Genomic DNA, 19,770 nt, shown 5'->3' on the forward strand with positions numbered 1-19,770 from the left:
GCAGTGCCAGTTATCTCAGGACTGGGCAGAAGAGCTGGGGGATGCCAGTGGTCTTGACACCTCACCTGACACTGGCTTCATCTCTCCTCCCTCCGTGGCTACGAAGGAGGGTGCTACTTATTCTGTGTGCTGCGCAAGGCGGCCAAAGCCCTCAGGCTGGAGCTCCCTGCTGTGGCCGTGAGGACAAATCTCCTCACTGAAGTGCTTCAACCGCCGGTAAGCTCCTCGGAGCCTCTGCTGCAGTTCAATGAAGCACTAACAGACGTTCTGATGGGCACCTGGTCCAAGCCCTCCACAGTCGCTCCTGTTTACTGGAACGTCGCCCACCGCCCTGCACCGGGTGACCCCAGCTTTCTGTCGGTGCACCCTACGCCCGAGAGCCTGGTTATCCAGGCCTCTACCTCCCAGACCACCTTTCCGTCCGCTCCCCCGGATCAGGAATCCAAAAGGTTGGAACAGTTTGGGAAGAAACTGTTCTCCTCCCTGAGTTTGGGGTTGCGTTCTATCAACACCGCGTGCCTTTTGGACCGTTACACCCACTCCTTGTGGGATACGGTGGCGGACGTGCTGCCCCAGTGTCCGGAGGTGGCCCAGACACGGCTCATCCAGGCTCTTGCCGAGGGGCGGGATGCGGCACGGTATTCGAAACGATGTGGGCTGGACACACCGGACTCACTAGAAAGGGCACTTGCAACCACGGTGGCGATTCGTCGCCACGCCTGGCTGAGAGCCACGAATTTCTCCGGGTATGTCCAGAGCACCCTCATGGACATGCCCTTCGATGGCCGTTGCCTTTTTGGCGACAAAGCGGATAGTGCGCTGGAGCACATTAAGGACTCCAGGGATACGGCCAAGTCCTTGGGCATCTTGGCCCCGCTCCCGCAAACTTCCGTTTTTCGCCCTTTTCGTGGCCAAGGAAGGGGCGCCCCCTCACGTCCGTCTAGCCACAGGCCGCAGAACCAGCCTCAGCGCGGTCGCGGGCGTGGATTCCGCCGAGGCGGAGCAGGGGGACAGAGAGCCGATCTGCCCCAGCAGTATCCGCCTCAAAGCCCTCCACAGTCGAGTGCAGAAGGAGTACTTGACCACTGGTGGGCCCAGGAGCCCCTGTGTGACCCTTGGCCCTCTGAAAGGTGTTCTGGCGCGCATATACTATGGCAGGATGTTCAAACTCCTTGACATTGGGTGCTGCTCACCAACATAAAGCTAACCGTGTAGCATTTTCGAAATACACCGGCGAACACCCTAAGTAAGCACAGATGGTAGTGTGACAAATGGGTGTTGGACTACAGCTAATCTTCAAATAGTGGGGTGCAGCCCCCCCATAAACAATGTTGCTACTTCAGACAATGCCAGATTACTTCTTATTAAAACATGTGGTGGTACCCAGGAACGCTGCCATTTTGATTCACTGGTCACAGATCTCTTCATATGCTTTTCCTCCCATCCTTCTCATCCTCTGAGTTCTCTGGAAACTAAAGTGAGCCTGGTAACACTATCTAGGCCCAGGCATTTTGGTCTACAGATCTGTGGGACTTGTTGGTAGATATTCAGATTCACTTCAAGTTGGTTCCTTACCTTCCACCAAAGACTAAGTTCTTGTTCTACATCACAGCCCTGGTCGATCTCTCTGGCCGCTACAGACTAAAGACTTACATTTCAGATCGCTCAACATTTCCCCTAGCTGGCTTTCTGTTCTAATGGTGACAAGAGTGGCCTCAGCAACAAAGACATGGTTGAAATAGAAAAGGGTGTTACATTAAACAAACAAAAAGTGATGAGAGGAATGCATGCAATAAGTCAGATTTCTTACTGTGTCACTGTAACATGCCACACATGACTGACGAGCCCCAGTCGGGTAAAACTGATCTTTGGGTTAAGCTCAGAGAGGACCTGGTTTAGCAGTTCTTGGTGTCCTGTTCCTGTTTGAGCAGGACCATGACTGATTTGAACGTGGCTGGGTCTAATCTGAGGTGGCATGGTTGGCAAAAGAATGATGGGTTAAAATGCTATCCAAGAGACTGTCAGTGGTTAGACAAATTGTAAGCATTTCTCCCATCACCTGATGTGTGTTTGATGTGACACCGTCTCCAATGCATCCACCCTCCGGTGACCAAGGGTATGCCCAGATGTAGGTTCCTTGCTCACTGTGCCTATAAAACCAAGTTACGCCCATCTAAGGAACCCCAGTCAGGGCAAAGCCGGTCTTGGGTTGCTGTGTTCCAGTACGAAGAGGGACCTGGATTGTCAGTTCGGGCTGAACTGTTACCATTGGAGCAGGACCAAGACTGATTTGCATATGACTGTTTGTAATCTGAGGTGGCATGTTGGGGAAAAACAATGATGGATTAGAATTCTAGTCCGAGCGATTGCCAGTGGTTAGAAAAATTGAAAGCAAGCCCCCAGTGTAAATGTTGCCCTATGTACTGCGCCTGGCACACTGTGGACTAAAGTGTACCTTCATCCATGTTCATTTGGTCATAATCTCCATATATCACAGAACCTAAAAAAAAAAATACCGACCCATACTCTTCTAGGAGCATTAAAGGAGCCCGTGTGTGTCCATTTATAAAGCCACTCTACAAATGTTGTCATAGAAAACAACTACTTTATTAGCCATTACATCTGGCAGGAGTTTGATGGAAATTCACGCACTGTATGATCAACCCTGTTGCCTAAAGTTTGAGATATGAAGGTTGCCTTCTTAACAAAACCATGTGTTTGAGGCATATGAGCTGCAGATTATACACTGTGCATAGATCACCATCTGGTGTTGGGCCCGGATGTTTGCAGTTTGTTTTTCTTCTTGGACAGTCTTTGGAAGTCACGAGTTCGGTGACTCCTCCTTTGGTCCGTACTGCGCATGGGCTTCGGCTCCATCCTCAGATTGTTTTTTTTCCGCCATCGGGCTCGGATGTAATACTTCGTGCTCCGGCTTCAAACCTCTCCAGTTCGACCTTCGACGAAAAATCCTCGTCCATCGAGATTCTTTAGACGGAATCGACTTCTTCATCTCTCTCTTCGGCACTTCCTCGATTCCACACATCGGCAGTGGCCTTCGGGCCTATCTAGACTCCGGTCTCGGCCGATGGAAAGGACTCCCTTCAAGAAGTGCCCTAAATGTGGGTCTGCCTCTCTCCCGAACACGAGGCCCGAGACTGCCCCGCCTGCAAGTCTTTTCGATCGAAAAAGACTATTCGGGATTGACGAGCTCGACGCACCATGGCGCACTCATCGACCTCGGCTCCACCTGACATCTTCGGAGAAGACACCGGAGCTTCGGGACAGCAGCACACCGAGCGGGAGGAAGATGTCGTCAGCGCTTCCGAGGCCGACTACTCCGACGTGGAGGAGATCACACCGGCGCAGAGGGTTGTGAGTACTCAACCCCCTCCCGCGCCCATACCAAAAGAGACTCCGGTTACCCCTTCGCCTCCGGGCCTAGGGAAAGCCAAGCATACTGCTTCCATCACCACACCTTCGGGCCCGGTGAAAAAGCATCACAAGTCTCCTGGCGGCTCGGGCTCGAGCCAGCCTCCTAGCAGCGCCGACAAACATCCTTCGGCGCCGAAGAAAACAAGTTCCGTTCCGAAGCCATCGGTGTCGAAACCTGGCCTCTCGGTGCCGACCAAACACAAATCCCTCGGCACCGACGCTTCCGTGTCGAAGCCTGCCTCGGCGCCGACCAAACAATCGGACACCCCGAGAAAGCACGGCACGGATAAACCGACGAAGCCTTCGGGTCCGAAAACATCGGCACCGATTGAGGAATCGGTGCCGGAGGAGCTTTTCACACCGGATCCTCTTCAAAAGACTTTAACTAAGGATCCCAGGACTGGACATTTAATTTTGTCTTCCAAGAAAAGACTTTTGGACAAGCCAACTGCTCCTCCACCACCAAAACGGAAGGACTCTGCCACATCCCCGTTCAGAGTACCCTCCCCACCACCACCTCCTCCTCTTCCTCTTCCACCTCCTCCCCCTCCTCCACCCCCTCCATCTCCGCCCCCACCTTCTCCACCCTTGCCTCATCGGTCTCGTACCCCGTCTCCAGACCCTGATGACCACGGAGATCCATTCTATGGCCCCGCAGGACCCCACTCCTCCGGGAACACCTGACCCATGGGAGGATTATCACAATCCCGATGTCCCTCAGCATGATCTCTATCCATCCAGGCCGTCTCCACCAGAGGACTCCCTGGGGTTCCACCACCTCTTACAACGGGCGGCACATTACCATGGGGTGGAATTACACAGTGATCCAGTTGAGGAAGACTTCCTACTTGACACATTTGACATAGCAGATAAATCCACCGCTATATTACCCATGCTTAAAGGGGTGACCAAGCATGCCACAGAGGTTTTCAAAGACCCCGTTAGAGCTAGGGTCTTAAACCCCAGAATAGAAAAGAAGTACAAGGCAGCCCCCACGGATCCTGTATATATTAAAGGACCTGCGCCCCTAGACTCACTAGTGGTTTCCACAGCTGGAAGCGCTCCAACTCTGTCATCTGGTGAGGCTCCACCACCTGATAAGGAGTCCAAGATTTTAGATGCGTCAGGCAAATGCACTGCCTTGCAAGCTGCCAATATGTGGCGCATCGCCAACACGCAGGCGCTGCTAGCAAGGTACGATAGAGCGCACTATGATGTGCTGGAGGCTCTCATGCAGCATCTCCCGGAGAAATATAAGACTAAAGCTCATGAGCTAATACAAGAGGGAAAGATTATTACCAACACCTCTATCAAATGTGCACTTGACGCAGCAGACACGGCGTCCAGGGCTATAAACACCAGTGTCCTGCTTCGCCGTCACGCCTGGCTCAGAATTTCAGGCTTTAAACCAGAGGTCCAAGCATCTATATTAAACCACCCTTTTGACCAACAATACTTATTTGGCCCAAAAGTAGACGAAGCCCTGGAAAAAATGAAGAAGGATACAGATACGGCGAAGTCTATGGGAGCCCTGCAATCACAAACCCCTAGACGCTCCTTTTGCCGTTCCTCCTTTCGAGGCTCTGGCAGAGGTATCTGAAAGAAACACGTTAGTTAGATTCCTCACCTTAGAATATCCCCAGGCGTCAGACTGGATCCGGAAGATTTTTCGTCAGCAATACCCCTTGCGCGTCGCTAGGCGTCGTCTGCGGCTCCGCGTCCGTCGTCGGCGTCGTGCGCCGGGATGACGTCGTCGGAGTACTTAGACGCCGCCCTCGCGCGCTGACGTCAGTTCTTCTTTTTTCCGCGCCAGTAAGCGCAGATCCGGGAGAGCTACCCCTTTTAGTCTTTTTTGACTAAATCTTTTTGATCATTTTTGATCCCTGTCTGTCGACATCTGGTGCCGGTAGGATGCCTGGGTTCAAGGCTTGTGAAGACTGTCATCGACTGATGTCGGTGACCGATCACCACCGCCGGTGCCTCTATTGCTTAGGCCTCGACCACGACGCGGAGTCGTGCAACGACTGTCAGGCCCTGACTTCGAAGGCTAGGCGGGAGCGGTCCCGCAAGCTTCTCGAGCTTCGCCACTCGGCTCCGCGTCGTGCGCGATCCCGGTCCAGGAGGAGGTCCAAGGATCGCTCGCGGAGCCCTAGCCGACGCCACCATCGATCGTCTGGCTCCAAGTCGTCGGGTAAGTCCAAACACTCAAAGAAGTCCAAGAGGCGACATCGCTCTTCGGACTCCCCTCGCCGGTCGCGCGACTCGGCCGAGGGTCCAAGTGGTTCCACCCCCGCGGCTCCGGCGGAGCCGCAGGTGCCGCGTCCGCCCCCATACCTTCCGGTCCCTGGGGCTGACGCGGCGCCGGCGGAGATCAGTGCCTTCCTCTCGGCCATGAGGAGCCTGGCCCCGCCGTCGACGCCCGCTGGCGCGCCTTCGGGCCCCGCGGGCTCGACTGGGCGACCTCGCGTGCCGGCGGCTCCGGCCCCGGCGCCGTCGACGACTCCGGTCTCGACGCCGCAGGTCCCCGCGGGGCCCATGCCTGGGCCCCAGTCGACGCCGGTTGACCTTGTCACTCCTCCACCGGCGCCGACGCCTGAACCACCGACGCCGTCACCGGCGACGCCGACGCCTGTGACGCCGACGCCCCAGTTTAGCCCTCATCCGGACCCGACGCCGGCACGGCGTCCGCCGACGCCGCATCCGACGCCGCTAGAGACCTACCATCTCTACAGTCCGGTTCCGATCATTCCTCCTGTTTATCAGGAATCGGAAGAAGGGGGCGACTGGGAGGGGTTCGAGGACCCTCTGGCTGTTCAGTCACAGCTTTCTCAGGACTGGGCAGATGAGCTGGGGGAGGCCAGCGGGCTGGACACCTCGCCAGACGCTGGATTCACTTCTCCTCCGACCGTGGCTTCGGAGGAGGGTGCAGCATTTTCTGTGGTGCTGCGCAAGGCGGCTGAGGCCCTTGGGCTCGAGTTGCCTGCCGTGGCTGTGAGGACCAACATCCTCACTGAGGTGCTTCAAACCTCAGCAAGCTCCACTGAGCCTCTGCTGCCGTTTAACGAGGCCCTCACTGACGTTCTGCAGGGCACCTGGTCCAAGCCCTCCACAGTTCCTCCTGTGGATAGGAACGTTGCCAGGCGCCACCGCCCTGCTCCGGGCGACCCCAGCTTCCTGTCCCAACACCCCACCCCCGAGAGTCTGGTTATCCAGGCCTCTACTTCCCAATCCTCCTTCCCGACCGCTCCGCCGGACCGGGATTCCAAGAGACTCGAGCAGTTTGGCAAGAAACTGTTCTCGTCCCTTAGTTTGGGCCTGCGGTCTTTAAATACCGCCTGTCTCTTGGACCGTTATTCCCATTCTCTGTGGGATACGGTGGAGGACGTGCTGCCCCTGTGTCCGGAGGAGGTCCGGACGCGTCTTTCCCAGGCTCTGGCCGATGGGAGGGATGCAGCACGGCACGCCATAAGATGTGGGCTTGACACCACGGACTCGCTAGGTCGGGCGATTTCCACCACGGTGGCGCTCCGCCGCCACGCCTGGATGCGGTCCACGTCCTTTTCCGGGGATGTCCAGAACACCCTCATGGACATGCCCTTTGATGGCACTCGCCTGTTTGGTGAGAAGGCGGACAGTGCGCTGAACCGCTTTAAGGACTCCCGGGCTACGGCCAAGTCCTTGGGCCTCTCGGCTCCGCGGGCGCACACCTCCGCTTTTCGCCCCTTTCGTGGCCAAGGAAGGGGCGCCTCCTCACGTCCGCAGAGCCACCAGCCGCAGAACCAACCTGCGCGCGGTCGCGGACGTGGCTTCCGCCGTGGCGGAAATGGAGGCCGACGTGGTCAGCCCACATCCACCCCGGCAGCATCCGCCTCAAAGCCTTCCTAGTCCGAGCTTTCAGGCCCATACCACGCCAGTGGGCGGCAGAGTTCGCCATCACCTGCTCCACTGGCGGTCCATCACATCGGACAGGTGGGTGCTGCAAATCGTCCGAAGGGGCTACTCCCTCCCCTTCGAGACGACCCCTCCAGCCATGCCACCACAACACCACCGTATCTCGGGGGATCATTTGGATCTTCTCCGCGAGGAAGTTTCGGCTCTCCTGGCCAAGGGAGCCGTCGAGCGCGTTCCGAGTCCAGAAGTAGGTCGTGGTTGTTATTCCCACTACTTTCTGGTTCCCAAGAAGGGCAAGGGGGGCCTGCGCCCTATCTTGGACCTCCGGAACGTCAATGCCTTCCTCCGAAAGGAAAGGTTCAAGATGCTAACGTTGGCTCAGGTTTTAGCTGCCCTAGACCCTGGAGACTGGATGGTAGCGTTGGACTTGCAGGACGCATATTTCCATATCCCCGTCCTGCCGGCCCACCGGCGTTACCTGCGGTTCACGGTGGGCCAAGAGCACTTTCAGTTTACCGTGCTCCCCTTCGGCCTCACCAGTGCCCCTCGGGTGTTCACGAAAGTGATGGCGGTGGTCGCAGCTCATCTGCGCAGATCAGGGGTCCCAGTCTTCCCCTATCTCGACGACTGGTTGTTGAAGGCGGGCTCGCCCCAGGCAGTCGTCTCCCACCTCCAGACTACGGCGGATCTCCTGCATTTGCTGGGGTTTTCCATCAACGTGCCGAAGTCACACTTGAGTCCCTCTCAGAAGCTCCTCTTCATCGGAGCGGTTCTCGATTCGGCGCAGTTCCGGGTCCATCCACCGGAACAGCGGGTCCGGGATATACAGGCCCTGATTCCCATCTTTCGGCCTCTATCCCGGGTTTCGGTCAGGCTAGTGTTGCGGCTTCTGGGGCTGATGGCCTCCTGCATCCTACTAGTGCATCACGCCAGGCGGCGCATGCGGGCTCTGCAGTGGGACCTGAAGTTTCAGTGGGCCCAGCATCACGGCGACCTGTCCGACCATGTCTTGATCTCGGAGGGCACTGCACAGCAGCTGCGGTGGTGGCTCACGGACCGCGAGTGGGTCAAGGGCAAGAGCCTCTCCCTTCCCCAACCGGAGCATGTCGTAGTGACGGATGCGTCCCTCTTGGGTTGGGGTGGCCATATGGGAGAGGCGGAGATCAGAGGCCTCTGGTCTCCGGCGGAGTCTCGTCTCCACATCAACCTGTTGGAGTTGAGAGCGATCCGGCTAGCACTGAAAGCCTTCCTTCCCTCTGTCAGGGGAAGTGTCGTGCAGGTGTTCACGGACAACACCACCGCCATGTGGTACTGCAACAAACAGGGCGGGGTGGGGTCGTGGACCCTTTGTCAGGAGGCTCTGCGCCTCTGGACATGGCTGGAACACCAGGGCGTCACCCTGGTGGTTCAACATCTGGCGGGCTCTCTGAACGCCAGAGCAGACGAACTCAGCCGCCGGTGCATGATGGATCACGAATGGCGTCTGAACTCCGAAGTGGTGCAAGGCCTCTTTCAGCAGTGGGGAGAGCCTTGGTTAGATCTATTCGCCACCGAAGAGAACGCGCAATGTCAGCAGTTCTGCGCGTTGGAATTTCCAAGGCGGCACTCGCTCGGCGACGCTTTTCGTCACGAGTGGAGTTGCGGTCTGTTGTACGCCTTTCCGCCTATACCACTTCTGCCCAGAGTGCTGAAGAAGATCAGGCGCGACCGGGCCCAAGTCATCTTGGTGGCTCCGGATTGGGCACGAAGATACTGGTATCCCGAGCTACTCAGTATGTTGACCGATCCTCCGATACGTCTGCCCCTTCGGGAGGATCTTCTGTCGCAGCAGCAGGGGACGGTCCTCCACCCGAACCTGTCCAGCCTCCACCTCCATGCGTGGAGATTGAGCGGCGGCAGTTGATGCCATTTGACTTGCCTCCTGAAGTCTGTGATATCATTCTGGCAGCCAGGCGTCCCTCCACAAAGTCGGTATACGCCTGCCGGTGGAACAAATTTGTGGCATGGTGCACAGCAAAGGCTGTGGATCCCCTTTCCGCCCCTCTTTCTGAGGTTCTCCTCTTCCTTCTTTCTCTGGCCCGGCAGGGCTCTGCCCTGGGCACCCTGAAAGGTTATCTTGCTGCCATCTCCGCCTTCTTGCGGCTTCCTGATCAGCCTTCTCTTTTCAAGTCCCCTGTGGTTACACGCTTTCTCAAAGGCATTACACACACGTTCCCTCCTGTCCCTTTTGTAATGCCTCAGTGGGACTTGAATCTGGTTTTGACATTCCTGATGTGCGCTCCCTTCGAGCCACTTCACAATTGCCCTCTTCGTCTTCTAACTCTAAAGACTGCTTTTCTGGTAGCTATCACCTCGGCTAGACGGGTGAGTGAGCTCCAGGCTTTATCTTCAAAGCCTCCTTTTCTATCTGTTCATCCGGACAAGGTTGTCCTTCGGCCTCGTCCCTCTTTTCTTCCTAAAGTGGTGACTCCATTTCACCTTGGGCAGTCTGTCACCTTGCCCACCTTCTTTCCGCATCCTTCCAAAGAGGAAGAGAGGCTCCACCGTCTGGACCCAAAACGTGCGCTCTCCTTCTATCTGGACCGCACAAAACAGTTCCGGGTGGACGACCAGCTTTTTGTTGGGTACGTGGGCGCTAAGAAGGGGAAAGCTGTGCACAAACGAACCATCTCTCGGTGGGTCGTTTTGTGTATCAAAATCTGCTATTCCTTGGCTAAAAAGGACCCTCCTGTTGGGCTGCGCGCCCATTCTACTCGGGCCACAGCGGCTACTACTGCCTTGGGACGGGGAGTCCCTTTGCAGGACATCTGTCAGGCGGCGACGTGGGCTTCGCTACACACGTTTGCCAGGCATTATTGCCTTGACAGCCAAGTCCGGAGGGATGGCTTCTTTGGCCGTTCTGTCCTCCAGGACTTTCTGGTGTGATCTTGGTTCGCAGACCCACCACCGGGGATGGTATTGCTTGGGTATCTATTCTAAGGTGAGGAATCTAACTAACGTGTTTCTTTCAGATGAACAAGTTACTAACCTTCGGTAACGATGTATCTGTAAGAAACATTAGTTAGTTAGATTCCTCACCGACCCTCCCATCCTCCCCGTTCTGCGAACTGACATCTAGGGTTAAGGTTGTCCTTTCAGGCCCCTAGATTTTATTTTTGGCACCAGTGTCGGTCTTTGCATGGCTCTGCGTTCCTGGCGCGGAAGGCTATGTACAAGAACTGACGTCAGCGCGCGAGGGCGGCGTCTAAGTACTCCGACGACGTCATCCCGGCGCACGACGCCGACGACGGACGCGGAGCCGCAGACTACGCCTAGCGACGCGCAAGGGGTATTGCTGACGAAAAATCTTCCGGATCCAGTCTGACGCCTGGGGATATTCTAAGGTGAGGAATCTAACTAACTAATGTTTCTTACAGATACATCGTTACCGAAGGTTAGTAACTTGTTCTACTCTTCCGATAACGCCTCCACTTCCTACAAGTCCCCTCCTCAAAATGCCTTCTCAAAGGGCTACCAAAGAGGTGGATATCGAGGAAACAATAATAAAGGCAGGGGCAAAACCAACACCGCCCGTTCTGCCACACCGCCCACACAATGACTTTCCCCCGCTCCCCCCAGACCATTCCACTCCGGTCGGGGCAGACTACAAGACTTCCTTCAAACCTGGGAGGCCATAACATCAGACAAATGGGTAACCCAAATTATTCGGTCAGGGTACTGTCTCGAACTAACTTCTACCCCCCCAAATATTCCACCCAGACACCGTGCGATGTCACAAGAACATACCACACTTCTGAAACAAGAGGTACTCTCCCTCCTGCAAAAACACGCGATAGAGCAGGTACCCGTCGATCAGCAAAATCTAGGGGTCTACTCTCTGTACTTTCTCATACCGAAGAAAGACGAGACCCTACGGCCCATTCTAGACCTCCGGCCTCTAAATGCATACATCCATTCAGACCATTTTCATATGGTAACTCTTCAGCAAGTTCTCCCACTCCTCCGTCAGGGCGACTTTCTCACTACACTGGACCTGAAAGACGCATACTTTCATATCCCAATACACCCTGCTCACAGAAAGTACCTCCGATTTGTGGTGGACGGCCAACATTATCAGCTCAAGGTTCTCCCCTTCGGGGTCACAACCGCACCACGGGTGTTTACCAAATGCCTGGCAGTAGTGGCAGCACACCTCCGAAGACAAAACATTCACGTCTTCCCCTACCTGGACGACTGGCTCATAAAAGACGCGTCCTACCACCAGTGTGTAAAAAATACAAACACTACCATACAACTACTCCACCAGCTAGGCTTTACGGTGAATCACCAAAAGTCCCACTTGATACCGTCTCACACAAAGCAATACCTCTGTGCCACTATAGACACCTCAAAAGCTATAGCCTATCCCAACTCAGCCAGGATCGCAAGCATGCAAGCCCTGCGCCAAAAGTTCCTTCAGCACTCTCTCCCAGCAAGAGTGTTCATGAAACTAATAGGGATGATGGCGTCTTGCATTTTCATAGTGCCTCATGCAAGACTTCACATGCGTCCACTCCAAGAGTGCCTAGCACGCCAGTGGAACCAGGCCCAGGGTCAGCTGACGGATCTGGTGTTGGTGGACGGCCGCACTCATCGATCTCTGCAGTGGTGGAACACCACAAACCTTTCCAAAGGGCGACCATTCCTGGACCCGGTTCCTCAGGTGATTCTAACAACGGACGCATCGCTCTCCGGCTGGGGAGCGCATCTATTACACCTCACAGTGCAAGGTCTATGGACGCCACAACAGAGGTTACTCCACATCAACCATCTGGAGTTATTGGCGATCTTTCTAGCCCTGAAATCGTTTCAGAAACAAATTTCAGCCAAAGCAGTCCTAATTCGCACAGACAATATGAGTGCAATGTATTATATTCAAAAACAGGGGGGGGGGGGACACTCTCCCCAGCTCTCCCGCTTAGCACAGAGCATATGGAGATGGGCAATTCCACAAAAAATCTTTCTCCTGGCACAACACGTCCCAGGCATACAAAACACCATGGCAGATCTGCTCAGCAGACAAACGCAGCAAATGCACGAATGGGAACTGCATCCACAAGTTCTTCACCCATTCTTCCACAAGTGGGGGCATCCTCAGATAGACCTCTTCGCCACCCACGAAAACAAAAAATGCCCAAGCTTCGCCGCCAGATACCCACACCCATTGTCCAAGGGCAATGCGATATGGATGAACTGGTCAGGCAAATTTGCATACGCCTTTCCACCTCTCCCGCTAATTCCATTAGTGGTAAGGAAGCTACAACAGCACTCCCTCAGACTCATTCTGGTAGCTACAACATGGGCCAGGCAGCCGTGGTACACCACACTACTACAGCTCTCAGTGGTACCACACCAAAAGCTGCACCTGTCCCCATGCCTCCTAACCCAGAACCATCGAGAAATCAGGCACCCGGACCCAGCTCAGCTCAACCTAGCGATCTGGCTCCTGAAATGTTAGAATTTGGATACCTTAACCTTCCACCTGATTGCATGAACATTATCAGGGAAGCCAGACGTTCTACCACTCGAGCATGCTATGCCGCAAAGTGGAGGAGATTTGTTGTTTACTGCCGTAACAATACAATCGACCCCTTAGATGCATCCATACAGCACATCATATGCTATCTGCTCCATCTTCAAAGGTGTAACCTGGCATATTCATCCATACGTCTACACCTAGCAGCAATTGCTGCTTACCTACAAAACAGACAGCATTTATCACTGTTCAGAGTACCCGCCATTAAAGCCTTTATGGAAGGCCTTAAACGAGTAATTCCACCCAGGGCACCACCTTCCCCTGTATGGAATCTAAACGTAGTTCTTACAAGGCTAATGGGTCCGCCTTTCGAACCAATGCATAAATGTGAGCTACAGTTCCTCACTTGGAAAACAGCTTTCCTCGTAGCTATCACTTCCCTTAGAAGGGTTAGTGAGATACAAGCGTTCACTATACAAGAACCCTTTTTACAGATACATCACAGCAAGGTGATACTTCGCACAAATCCAAAATTTCTGCCCAAGGTCATTTCCCCCTTCCATCTTAATCGGTGGAATTACCGTTTTTTTTCTCGCAACCCCAATCTGTTGCGGAAAGGGCTCTACATACACTTGATGTTAAAAGGGCTTTACTGTACTACATACAAAGAACGCAACCCTTCAGAAAGACTAAACAGTTGTTTGTCTCCTTCTCTCCCCCGCATAAAGGCAACCCCACATCAAAATCAGGGATAGCTAGGTGGATTGTAAAGTGCATACAAATTTGCTATCACAAAGCAAAAAGAACATTATCTTTTCCACCTAAAGCCCACTCTACAAGAAAGGTAGGGGCTTCTATGGCTTTTCTAGGGAACATACCCTTAGATGACATCTGCAAGGCAGCCACATGGTCAACACCGCACACCTTCACAAAACATTACTGTGTAGATGTGCACTCCAAACAACAAGCTAGTGTGGGCCAGGCTGTACTAAAGACACTATTTCAATCTACTGCAACGGATACCGGTGGTCGCCGCTAGGGTTGGGTACTGCTATATAATCTATGCACAGTGTATAATCTGCAGCTCATATGCCTCGAACGGAATATGCTACTTACCAGTATGCATCTGTTCTTGGCATGTAGAGCTGCAGATCTATACACGCCCACTCGCCTCCCCGGCTACCTGTATCCGTTCCAGGCTATCTTATTTAGATAGAACACACATGGGTTTCTTCACTATTATCACTACGCTCCATCTTTTCCCTGCTGGCGAAAAACAATCTGAGGATGGAGCCGAAGCCCATGCGCAGTACGGACCGAAGGAGGAGTCACCGAACTCGTGACTTCCAAAGACTGTCCAAGAAGAAAAACAAACTGCAAATATCCGGGCCCAACACCAGATGGCGATCTATTCACAGTGTATAGATCTGCAGCTCTACATGCCAAGAACAGATGCATACTGGTAAGTAGCATATTCCTTTGTTTCCATGGTACAAGTGTAGAACTCCACACTGGCTGCGGGTAAAAGGTTGGCAAATTATATTTTCTTTTGGTCCAGATGGAAGATAACTTTCCATTTGAACCAAAAAAATATCATCATACAACCTTTTTCCGGCAGCCAGTGTCGGGCTCTACATTTCTAAGACTCTAAATACTAGTTTGAAATTCGAAGTTGATGTGACAAAGATTTTCAAAACAAATCAGATCAGCTCTTTGTAATGTATGTTAAGACTAGAAATGATTGACTTTGTCCAAGTAAAGAAAGTATAGTCTGTTTGATTTCTGCACGTATCAATTCCTGCCATAAGTAGTCTGTCATGTATCTCAGAAACAAAAGCCAATTCCATTTCACTAATTATGACGACTACAACTGCATTCTTCATTAGTGGGCCCATTGCTGACATCAGTAAGTCAGCGACTTTGTATTCAATGCACACCTTTATGAAGTCTTATTACCTGAATGTTCATAAGACATCTGAGGCGGCAGTTGCTCAACCATTTCTGCGCAACCTGTTTAATTAAGATAAGCCTTACCAATGTTTCTTTATCATGTGCATTACACTTTTACTGGTATCATAATCGTTATTCAGGCACATGAACTATAGATGATTCATTGTTGAATAAGAAATAGTTGTAGGAAGGTGGATATCTGACTATGGTTACCCCCAACTTTTTGCCTAGTGTCTAGCTGGTTTTTCGACTTAGTTGGCCTGAGATCCTGCCATTCAGGGTCTCAGGCTGTCTGCTCTCTCTTTAAAATGGACTCCATGTACCCTAGGTACATAACCAATTGGTAAGGATCACCTTATTGGACCCTGTACAGTGTACCCTAGGTACCCAGGGCATAGGTGTACCCTAGGCCTCCCAGGGGCTGCAGCATGTATTATGCCACCCCTGGTCTGGCCTTCCAATCAGACACAACTGGCTGATCACTCAGCTGGGGCAAGGTCGTGTAATCACCCCTTGCTTAGGTATAGTATGCCTATATCTACCCTTATATATAGACACATGTGTACCTATCAGTCACTCCTATGGCAGGCCTTAACAATCCTGGAGGCAGAGTGCTTGGTAACATGTGAGATGGTGCTCTAGCATGAGCTGAGCCTGTCTGCAGCTTTCGGAACCAAGTCCTTATAGCTGTTCTATGATATAGCCTACCATATACTCTTAAAGTGCCTTATAATCTTAAACGGTTATGGTAACTATGGTTTGGCTTTATCAAAACATGTCGTGTAAGGTGTCCAACACTTTGGAATAATACCCCCATACCATTTCTGGTGATGAGGATATTATCCCTCCCTTCTAGAGGGAGAGACATGTTAAAATCCTACTTTGCTGTTTAACTCTAACCAAAGCCTCAGCATCACAAAATGGATGCTGCTGCCACGACACAAGTCTGACCTCCTGCAGCTGGGAGTGATCCCAGCCAGGGAGGCCTGGACAATAGGTTTCCTGCTTGGGGAGGTGCTAGCACCTCCCCAGACAGCCTTTAGTGTATTGGGGCAGGGTGGGCTGAAAGGAATGAGACATGCCTGGGGCACACAAGGTGTTCCTTGCATAGTCCAGTTCAAACCGGCGCTGGGGCACTCCAGCCCCAGCTCTGGCGCGAAACTGGACAAAGGGAAGTGGGTGTAACCACCCCCTCCCAGGTCCCACCCATAAGGCGTGACCTAGCAGGTATCCCAGCCCCCCAGATTAGTATAAGAGTGGGAGTTGGGCCTCAAGACTTTAGATTATCCTGAACCTGCAAACTTGAACAGAAACTCTGGACCTTCGACATTCGACGAAAGCAGAAGACTGAAGAATCTCCCTTGTGGCCAAGGAGTGGCTACCCTGTGCAAACAGGCACCATCAAGAGACTACCCTTTGCTTTGCCCACGTTCTACAAGGAACCGACTGCAGAGCTCGACCAGAGCCTTGACTTCCAGACTTCTCCGACCCTCATCCACATCAGCAGCAGAGCTGAGATCCGTGGAGGCGACGAGCGACGTGGGACCATCTACCTGGAAAAAGTGGCTAGTAACTTAAAGCGCAGCTTCTGAGGTACCCTCGAAGTTGTGCACCGGGGATTGAGAAGCCCCAACCCCAAGCACCATCTGCACCGAAGATCAGCCCCCCACATTCCACGAGTCCTGCGTGGGGCCCTTCTGCATTTTCCTGCTTGCCGCGTCTGTCCGGTTGCTTGCCCGCTGGCTAGTGGCCTTTGTGACGACGCACCCTGAAATCTTCTGCGCTGGTTTGGCTCCTCCAGACTGGCTCCCGCTTCTCTGCAAAGAAGAAGCACCCCAGACCTTCCTGGTCTGCACCAGAAGCAAGTCCTCCGTTCTTCGTGGGTTCCGCTTGCCAAGGCTTGGTGAGTCCTAGTCCAACTTCGACGCCGCCGACAGCAAGAGCCTTCGTGGGACAGCTCGCCTCCTGGTCCTGGTCGTCCTCGACGCTCCCTGGTCCTCCTGGCTGCAGCGACAAGCTTCACCTTCACCTGCATTCTTCACAGCATCGTCTGGTTCCTTCCTGGTTCCACGTGGTCACTGGCTAGTGACCTTGACTCTGTCCCTTCTGCTTGCAGGTCTCCTCTCTTCTTGATCCCAGCCTTGGGATCCACCGGACACTCTTCACTGACTGCCTGTCAGCATCTTTCTTCAGGCATCCATAGGAGTCGACGACGAAAACGACGCATCTTCACCCCTATGCACCCGCAGCCTGTGGGCTAGGTAACTTGGGTACTCCGGTGCTCATCAGGATAGTGACTATCCTAGTGTCTAGTTTTCAAGTCTCAACTTCCTAGCTACTCCGGAAGTGTCCTAAATCTACCGTTTTCTAAACTGTACTATTGCTATTGACTTTTACGCATTACCCGTGAGTGTTTCCACTCTGCACACGAATCCCGTGGGCCTCCCACTTCCTAACTAACGCTAGTGTAGTGTAGCCCCAGCGATTCCCTAGGCCTAGGCCTATTCTATTTCCGTGACAGTGGTTCTTATCCCACTTACTTAGTATATGGTTTGCGTGGCCCCTAGGGCCTAACTGTATTACTTACCTGTGTGACTTAATGTATGCTTAAATAAGACTGTGTTGTACTTACCTCTAATCTCATAAAGAGTGCTGAGGGTTTGCTTAGAATAAATACACTTTATTTTCTATATATATCTGTTGTGGTGTCCTTTCATTTGGTATTCAAGGGATTATATATGGTATCACAGCTGGCTTCACATGCCATTCAGAGTTTAGCCTAAGACTGCTCTTGTCCATGCTACCACTAGGATAGCTGGTCTATAAGGTTGACTTTACAACCAATCACCATAAGGGTATTTGGACTGATATAAGGTGTACACTATAACTAGTGACATCATACATCAGGCCAACTTCTCACAATAGTTACCAGTAACTACAGTTGGTATCTTTCTTAGATTCACTGTGAACCACCTACCGCCCTGGTAATGAGGCTCTCTGTTGTGCCGTATGTTGAAAAGTTGTAAAAATCGGAGTACCTCACCTGTGTGGGGAGGTGGTTTCCTGAGTCCTTTGGGTCACACAATGAGTTAGCAGGCCACATACAGTTTGTGGTAGGTGTTTCAATGTTATTTGAAATGTAGGAGATACTGCTGTGTTAACATGGACTGCAGTTGGGTTTCCAGCCTGACTGGTAATATTCAAGCACATGAATCAATAAAAGAGACAGCAATTTGGAGTACTTTAGTTACTGGTAAGTAATCTTAGCGTCAGACAGAGTATACACTTGAGAAGTATTTGTACTTTTGTATATGCATTGTTGAGTAGAACGTTTGGCTTGCAAGCATCATGACGAACTAAACCTTTTGTTAACTCTTCTTTCAGGCCTCATTGTAGTTTTATGGGTATGGTGATATCTCACGATCTGTTGTTGGGACGTTGGCGTCTGTCTTTAGAGCTATTTGGAAGAGTGTTTATGGAAGATGTTGGAGCTGAGCCAGGTTCGGTATGTATTATTTGCCTTCATTTTCTGTGAATCTGTAATAATTGTCCATAAAGATCACGATCTGTGTAATTTTTGCGAAAATTTGCTCAGGTTTTTGTACAAGCTGTGCATAACCTAAGTCAAATACTTGTTTAGAAATTGTTCTTTTGACAAAGTGGGTACATGGTTGTGTGTATTTTGAATGACTCACTGTGATGTTGGTCAGAAATGCTCAATACCCCACACATTGAAACTAAAAACTGAATGTTTGCAGCATGATGCGCTTTTAGATTCACATGTTGTGCATATTTCCCCATCTGAGGGATGGCGCCCAAAAGTCATATTTGTTTCAACCCTTTTTTCTTAGTTTTTATTTTTTCTCTCGCTCTCCTTTTGGATACGGGTATGTCAGGTGAAACCGAAACACTCAAGAGTATGCTATTAAACCCCATTTTTGAGTCGCCAAGCCTTAAGATTATTTTTTCTGCCATGGAGCTCAGAGGTGCCTGTTATGCTTCAGAAGAAGGCAGAGACAAGTGGACCCCCAGGAACTAACACCAATAACATACATGGGTGGTAGAACTGAAGGTGTGAGGGCCCTAGTTCCAAAAGGGGGAAGACTCCCACTCCCACTTTTGGATATTTCATTTTACTCTCCCTTTTTCTCCCCCCTGTATCTTTAAGGAACTGCATACCTTTTTGAATTCATTTGATAGAAATAAAGGTTGCTTGAGGGCTGACTGACTTAGTCAAAGCGTAGTGTTTAAAATTTGTGTTATATGTTGTTTTCATTCATGGGTCAATAATCAAAGTTTTGTAACTTCGATTTTTCTGGCTCCTTAATTATGTTGGCTTGCATCCCTGTGCTGCCACATTTGCTTCTTTACACAAAAGACTGTTAGAAGCTCCTTAACAAATTAGTTTTAGTGCCTCATAAATCAAACCTCGGTACCCCATGCAGGCAAGTCTTACATAAAAGGAATGCACACATTCCCCTGCTGGGATCAGAGACTGAAGGCACAGAAGCACTTTTATTAGGTTGAGCCTGGGCAGCGCATATGCTGCCCTGCGAGGCATGCTGTATTGAGGTGTGGCATAGAGGCTCTGCCCATTTCCTGTCCATCTTTTCAATTGGCTCCTACTACTGTCGTTTCAAAATTGTTGCTTTTAATTCGTGAATAGGCTTAGTCCCTCCTTGCTACCTCCTTGTCTGCATTTGTAATCTCCCATAATGACTGGACTTTTTACTTGTGTTGTTACAGTCTGCTTTGTCTAGTCAGTGCACACTATCTTCTTTAATGAACTTCCCTACTCCACCCAGAACACAGCAGCACGTGGCCACCTTTTATATTGTTATTGTAGGAGAGTAGGGTCTGCTTTCTATGTTCACCCCACTTTTTGCTTTTGCTTTACTGGTTTTCGACTTAGATGTGGCTGTGGGCCTGCTAATCAGACCCACAGCCCTGCTGTTCTCTCTCTAAATTGATACTATGTACTT

The 19,770-nt window shown here is 51.8% G+C and overlaps 1 protein-coding gene across 15 annotated transcripts in view; it reads left to right on the forward strand.

Moving 5' to 3' along the window:
- UBR5 (ubiquitin protein ligase E3 component n-recognin 5) overlaps positions 1 to 19,770 on the forward strand; it is a 2,036,132-nt gene that overhangs the window by 1,511,104 nt on the left and 505,258 nt on the right. For all 15 annotated transcript variants that reach the window (XM_085605144.1, XM_085605147.1, XM_085605145.1 and 12 more), the window contains one exon: positions 18,173 to 18,293. In XM_085605144.1, the coding sequence (XP_085461270.1) occupies positions 18,173 to 18,293 (121 nt within the window). The remainder of the gene's footprint in view (positions 1 to 18,172; positions 18,294 to 19,770) is intronic.

This window comes from Triturus cristatus, chromosome 5_1 (assembly GCF_964204655.1).
Source record: "Triturus cristatus chromosome 5_1, aTriCri1.1, whole genome shotgun sequence".
Lineage (NCBI taxonomy): Eukaryota > Metazoa > Chordata > Amphibia > Caudata > Salamandridae > Triturus > Triturus cristatus.